This window comes from Limulus polyphemus, unplaced genomic scaffold, assembly GCF_000517525.1.
Source record: "Limulus polyphemus unplaced genomic scaffold, Limulus_polyphemus-2.1.2 Scaffold1653, whole genome shotgun sequence".
NCBI classification, from domain to species: Eukaryota; Metazoa; Arthropoda; class Merostomata; order Xiphosura; family Limulidae; genus Limulus; species Limulus polyphemus.
This window is the reverse complement of record NW_013667263.1, coordinates 138,772-146,369: the sequence shown is the minus strand read 5'-3', so window position 1 is coordinate 146,369 and position 7,598 is coordinate 138,772. Positions and strand designations below refer to the sequence as shown.

General features: G+C 34.2%; 1 protein-coding gene across 1 annotated transcript in view; it reads left to right on the top strand.

The window, feature by feature from the left end:
- The first annotated feature begins 2,793 nt into the window (after positions 1 to 2,793).
- Positions 2,794 to 7,598, top strand: part of LOC111087026 — a 22,898-nt gene continuing 18,093 nt past the window's right edge. The window contains exon 1 of the mRNA XM_022392152.1: positions 2,794 to 2,974. Within this exon, the coding sequence (XP_022247860.1) occupies positions 2,911 to 2,974 (64 nt within the window). The 5' untranslated portion in view covers positions 2,794 to 2,910. The remainder of the gene's footprint in view (positions 2,975 to 7,598) is intronic.

Genomic DNA, 7,598 nt, shown 5'->3' with positions numbered 1-7,598 from the left:
CTATGATCATTTCCAGTTCATGCCAAGTGTTGTTGATCATATGATCATTTCCAGTTCATGCCAAGTGTTGTTGATCATATGATCATTTCCAGTTCATGCTAAGTGTTGTTGATCAATATGATCATTTCCAGTTCATGCCAAGTGTTGTTGATCATTTCCAGTTCATGCCAAGTGTTGTTGATCATTTCTCAATCGATTAAGATCTGTACGTTGAAATCACTATAATGTTTTTGAACTTAACTTATCTATTACAAGTTCTGTGAAGTTACTCTCGACTTCTAAGGCTGCTACCAATGAGGTTAGGCTAAAATTATTCACACTGTCTTAAGTGACTTAATACCTTAATTTTGGATGTCTCCCACAGCGGATCAGCGGTAAGTTTACGGACTTACAACGATAAAACCGAGAGTTTGATTCCCGTGCTGAGCAGAATGTAGGCAGCCTATTGTGTAGCTTTGCGCTAAAACAAACTTTGGGTGTTTGCGATTAAAATTTCAAGATGTCTTGTAATATGAATTTATTTTTCTACGTTGGTATTGTTTAGCGTATTCCAGATTCTTGGCCAAAGTAAAACGCTATGTGAAACCCAAGAAATTGAACTTAAAAGCTTAATAACTTCATAAAAACTTAATATATCAGAAGCGTATACTTAGTAAATGCTATAAGAAAAGAAACTGATACAATCTTATATGTATTGGTTAACATACTCACACTGTGAATCCGAAAGTTCCCCGCGGTTCGTACCCCGTTACTGCAAAAGTGAGCACCATTCTTTATATCCCATGAATACTCTGTAAGAGTGTCGGTCAAATCTTACTATTCGATCAGACAAGACTCCGTGGTGGGTACTTTTAAACAGGTGCCTTCCCTCTATTCTATAGGTTCAAAATTAGCGACTCTACGCGAAATTATCCAAAACAAGCATATCGTGATTGTTTACTGTGCATACTGCCCCACGATGGCTCAGCAATAACCTTGAGAGCTTATAACACTAAACGCTGAAATCCAGGTTCGATCCCTGTAGTGGCCGCAGCACAGGTAGTGCATTGTGCTGCTTTGCGCTTAAAACAAACAGATATTGTGCATATCTTGCTTCCTTGTAGTTCAGAGCAGAACATTTGCGTGAAGTAGAACACCATCAAAGATTTTTGGGGAAAAAAAAGTCTGTATATCAATTAGAAAGGTATAAAATAATGTGATTATACTGTGACTTGTGAGTAACAAGTGGACTTTTCATTCATGTACAAGAAGGCTCTTCTTCATTGATCTTCCATAGTCTATTACTTTCTTTATACTTAATGTTTTTATTCCATAATGTTTTAGCTTTCAAAATGAAGGCTCCCCCAGTGGCACGGCGGTATGTCTGCGGACTTACAACGTTAGAATCCGGGTTTCGATACCCGTGATAAACAGAGCACAGATAGCCCATTGTGTAGCTTTGTGCATAACTACAAACAAACAAAACAAATCAAAATGAAGTTTCATTCTTTAATATCCTTGTGTAAAAAAAGTTACTAATACTTCAAGTCAATTTTACTGTGTACAGAATGCAATGTTTCAGATTCTATTGGATGTAGTCGCATAAGTCTTCCAACTATTATTCAGCTGTCCACCCCATCCCTGTCCTACGGTGGGACAGGGGTAAGTCTTCGGATCTACAACGCGAAAATCAGGGGTTCGATTCCCTTCGGTGGACACAATAGATAGTCCGATGTGGCTTTGCTATAAGAAAACAAACATACACCATTCCACCCCTTCCCCTATAGTTAAGCAGTAATCTGGCGGGCTTATAATGCTAAATATTGGGGCTCGATACCCGTGGGGACAAAGCACAGATATTCCATTGTGTAGTTTTGCGCTTTAAAACAAACATATTAAGCCGTCACTGTGCTTACAATGTCAGTACAATAAGTCATCACGAATTAATCTACAATAGATCATCCCGAATTAATTAATCTTCAACTTCACTACAATGGATTATCCCGGATTAATTAATATTCAACTTCACTACAATGGATTATCCCGGATTAATTCATCTTCAACTTCACTACAATAGATTATCTCGGATTAATTGCCAATGGCCAAATTGTCTTTAAACTGTTTGTTCGGTAGTTTCAGAAACGTGATGGTTTCTATCTTCTTTCATTTTCATTTCTTTTAGCCGCCCTAACTCAATGTCACTGGTCTCACTAGAAATGTATTCACGAAACTTTCACACAAATCCTGAAATGTATTCACGAAACTTTCACACAAATCCTGAAATGTATTCACGAAACTTTTACACAAATCCTGAAATGTATATTGAGAAACATTTCTTTCGATCTGATGACGGATATATTTGTTTTTATAGTTATTTTTGTGTCTGTATTTTTTACTTCAGAGTTTACCTTCTCATCTCCTTTCGAAGATTGAATTTATGCTTATCGATAAAAATGACTTTTTTGAAAACTTTAAAACGTAAAAAACTTCACATTTCTTTCAACGAGAATTAAATGCGACGTTAAAAACAGAATGCAGTATGCCCTCCACTTTGTCCTTTATACCTGATCTTTGGCATTTATTTAACTGATAGACTGTATTGTTAATGTTAGTTTCCCCGTTTTATAGACTGTGAACTTTCACCCTGTCAATTAGGTACGTAACCAAAACAAAAGATTTCCAAAATTAATCTGTATGTTTAGAATGTTATCTTATCCATGACGATTGCAGAGAAGTTGCATCAGTATATTTTGTATGTACAGAGCTAGAACTAATTGGTTATCCCTTGTTAAACATATCGACAGAGTTACGAGATACGCTATAGCTGTTTCTTATACCTTGAAAGATATATATGAATGTTTAATTTGGTAAAAACATCAAAAATATCTGGTTCCGTAAAATCACACAAATGTTCTAATTCCGAACGTAACCATGCGAATTTGGATCAATGTTCTAGTGACAACTTTACTAATAACAGTGGTGGTCTGTATTTCAGGTAAGATTCTTCAAATATTATACTGACAACTTCATTAATAACAGTGTTGATTTGTAAGTTAGGTAAGATTCTTCGAATATTATACTGACAACTTCATTAATAACAGTGTTGGTTTGTAAGTTAGGTAAGATTCTTCGAATATTATATTGACAACTTCATTAATAACAGTGTTGGTTTGTAAGTTAGGTAAGATTCTTCGAATATTATAGTGACAACTTTACTAATAACAGTGGTGGTCTGTTTTCAGGTAAGATTCTTCAAATATTATACTGACAACTTTGCTAATAGTATTGGTGATTTGTAAGTAAGGTAAAATTATTCAAACATTTGTCCCTGGATTTGTTTTAACATTGTGACCTGTAAGTAAGGTAAGATTCTTCTAACTGAGTTCTTCTGTTGTAATACTGGTGATTTGTTAGTCATAAGAAATTATTCAAACCTTTTTGCTCGACTGTTTAATCTTTTTTCACAATGATCACTAAGTCAAATAATAATATACTAATCTTTGTAAGCCAAGAACCTCGGACTGTTGCATTTGTTTCAAAAGTGATGGCTTGTAAGTTGGGGACACTCTTTAATAATTTAGTACTTGGCAGTTTCCGACTTTTTAAAGATAAGTAAATTTTTAAACACTTTTTATTAGATATTTCATCTTTCTTAACGTCAAAAACTGAAGTATTTCCAGATGAAACAGTATGACAATCATGTTGATATCACGATATTCTTTACCAAGAAATGCGTATTCGTGTAAGTTAGTGAAACAGTGAAACTTCGTTCCGTTTGTTTTTGAAGAATAAAGTTTAACATTTTCTCCAAATGCTTAAAACCACAGACATATCTTATCTTCGACTAGCCTTGTTGAAGAACGGTGTTAACAACATTATGTTTGCATTCTATATAAGCAACAGAGTAACACAAAATTTATAACACACTTCGTGAAATAACAGGACTGAGCGCTTTCAAGAAAATTAATGTATTAATCTCATATACATTGTTTCCATTTCAAAGTGTTTGGACCTGATTCTCTGACACTTTAAGTATTTCTTTCGTTTTTATAATACATGAGCACATTTAATACGGATGTTCTATTCTGTAAAGATATATTTACATAATATTACGCTTTCTAGGAATCTGTTAGAAATGTCTACATCATTCGATCATGATATTTTGTTCAAGCAAGGTTATTAGATAAGTACCTAAACTACCATGTTATTAAACCTTTTCATTACATGAGAATCTATCACGAACCACAATAGTGGTTCATAATATGAATCGCAAGGAATTGCATAAAACTTTAATAGAACGTTCGAGTAAAAATGTACCTTAAACAATATAGATTCAGTTAAAACAACACTTTAAAACCTTTACTATTGACTGCTAAGGCTGTACGGATATAAAAGTGCACAAAACAGGCATGCATGCACAGCTTGGTATATTGCACCCAAACCTTTTGTAGAATACTAAATAAGGTCGTGGGGGTGTTGAAAAGTCGATTTGTTTCTTCTGTATTGTATATATGCTAAAAAAAAACATTATAATTCTCGTGTAAACGATGTTATCATTACCCCTTTCAGATAGCTTTCTTACAAATATTTGATGTTCCTTTAAAAAGCTGAAGTACAGGGTGAAACAGGAATTACCAGCCAATAATGGATGAACATTAGATAAGTGTAACATTTAGATACTCAATGCTTCGTACACTATTCAACCCCTATATTATGTATGAAGTGAAGGAGCAAAATAAAATCAGTACACATAATATTAAATTTTATTACACACATTCGTAGAATAATTACTTTAAAAGACACAAATATTTATTTAAAGCGATGTTTTAGACATATATGTGTTATTTGAAAAGGCTGCTTTTCTACTGGTGAAATTTTATATGCGCTTAGTGAGGGTTTTGTCTTAGTCTAGGCATATATTTGCTCATTGCTATACATTATATATAGAGAATGTAGTTACACAGAAACTATAAATGCTCACTATATTCTCCAACAAATTTCCATGGCAATCTTCAGCTGCAGCTTAACACTTTACATCTCGAAATAATGCGATCAAATAGTCAACAGGTAAAGTAAATCATCATGAACAGTATCAGCTAGCAACTAGCTATGTTGATTATCATTGCAATGTATAAAGTTAGCTACCGTATCAAGTAATCCTTTGCCCATAGTTGAGCATAAAAAAGCCAGCAACCGAGATAAATAAAAAATTGGGAATTTAAAACCTGCAAATAGGGATCGTAAAAAAAAGTAAGAAAACAAGGCTGGAGATACTGTAGACATTATTTATTCAAACTACAAATCCCTGTTTTGACTCCACCAAATGTAATTCTAGGTAACCACCTGGAGCCAAAATAGGGGGCTTGTAGTTTGAGTAAATAATGTCTACAGTATCTATCTCCAGCCTTGTTTCCTTATTTCTTTAAGATCGCTATTTGCAGGTTTTTAAATTCCCAATTTTTTATTTATCTTGTATTATATAATACTCAACCTAGGTTATGATATATATAAATATATCGATGTTATGATACTGAAGTTAAGCCATAAGATTAGTATCTATGTTTCTATATTATTCAACGAGCTAGAGTGCCCGTCCCCCTAGCCGGAAGTTATGTAAATTCATGATTAATGAAATGTCATCTTAGGACATGAAAAGTTGCTTTCCTTATATATGTACTTGTAAAAACGCAAAAACGCCCATAAAAACCGCAAAATGCAAAACTGGAAATTTGTATGTATCTCCCCATAGATCCAATGAATCTCCATAATTTGGTGAAGATCAATTCACAGGGGGCGAAGTAGTTACCTGGACATACAAGAGACAACAGACAATACTATTATATTTATATAGATTCATGTATTAGATAAATATCTATCTGTGCTACCTTTATCTTTAAGTTAAGTCATTAAACGAATGTCTAGGCTACCGTATTATTGATCTGGGTCACTGGATAAGTGTTAATGTTATCATATTATTTCAAGCAGGTTATCATATAAGTAGGTTGACATATTAATCAAGCTAGATTATTAGCTCAATATCTGTATAAAAATATTATTCATTTCATTAGATAAAGATCTGTCCATTTTACAAATTATTCAAATTAGGTCATTGAATGATTGCCTACATTACATATTATACAAGTGATGTCATTGGGTGATTACCTAAATTACATATTATACAAGTGATGCCATTGGGTGATTACCTAAGTTAAATATTATGCAATCTGGGTTTCTAAGTATCAAAAGGCTTTTGTTTGTTTGTCGAATTTCGCCCAAAAGCTACTTAAGGGTTATCTGCGCTAACCGTCCTTTATCTTGAAGAAAGGGACTAAACAAAAGGCAGCTTGTCAACACCGCCCACCGCCAACTCAGTCTACTCTTTACCAACGAATAGTAGCGTATGTTCTGGATTTAATGACCTAGCTTGAATAATATGATAACACAGAAAGGTTAAATCTATCCCATGTCTACATAGCACATAGGAGCCGTTGCTTATCTTCGGTATACTGGATGGGATTTCAATCCGAGATTATAACGTAGATATTCGTTTAATATTTTAGCTGGCATAATGTATGACATAAGTGATCATCCAATGATCTAGCTTGAATAAAATGTAACTTAGGGAATCCTCCAATGACCTAGCTTGATAAAATGTAACTTAGACAATCATCCAATGACCCAGATTGCATAATATTTAACTTAGGTAATCACCCAATGCATGTAACTGCATACCTATCTTTATATCACCATGTGATACTTAGAATATATCAGTGCACGTCTGTCTTGACATCATCAAGTGATACCTAAACATGCCACTTTACATCTGTCTTGGCGTCAACAGATGATACCTAGAACATGTCACAGTCTGTCTATCTTGATGTCACCAAGTGATACCTAGAACATGTCACAGTCTGTCTCTCTTGATGTCACCAGGTGATACCTAAAACATGTCACTGCACATCTGTCTTGGCGTCACCAGGTGATACCTAGAACATGTCACAGTCTGTCTATCTTGATGTCACTAGATGATCACTGTTAAATTATGATATTTATATTTAAAATTGTAATTAGATGCATTTCCAATGTATTTTATTTTTTTAGAACATGTAACTAAGAATCTATGTCATTGAATCTAAAAAAACTTGAGTTTTTGCTTGCTTATTTCTTAATTTCGCGCAAAGCTACTCGAGGACTATTTGCTCTAGTCATCTATAATTTAAAAGTGATAGAATAGAGGGAAGGCAGCTTGTCAACAACACCTACCGACAAGTCTTCAACTAGTCAATTTAAAAGTGATAGACTAGAGGGAAGGCAACTAGTCAACAATACCTACCGACAAGTCTTGAACTACTCTTTACTAGCAAGTAGTGGGAACGATCATTACATTATAGCGCCCCATGCTTGAAATAATATTGCTAACGGGATTCGAACCCACGTCTCACAGATCGCGAGTCGAGCGCCCTAACCACCAGGTCAGATTTTGTTTTAGTCAATATCTATGTTTCGATAATCTAGGTCACTCGATAATACATATGCTAACATTATATTCAAGCTACTGCAGGGTTTATTTTAAGGAAATTTTAGAACTGCACAAATCTTTGAGGCAGGTGCCATGACCC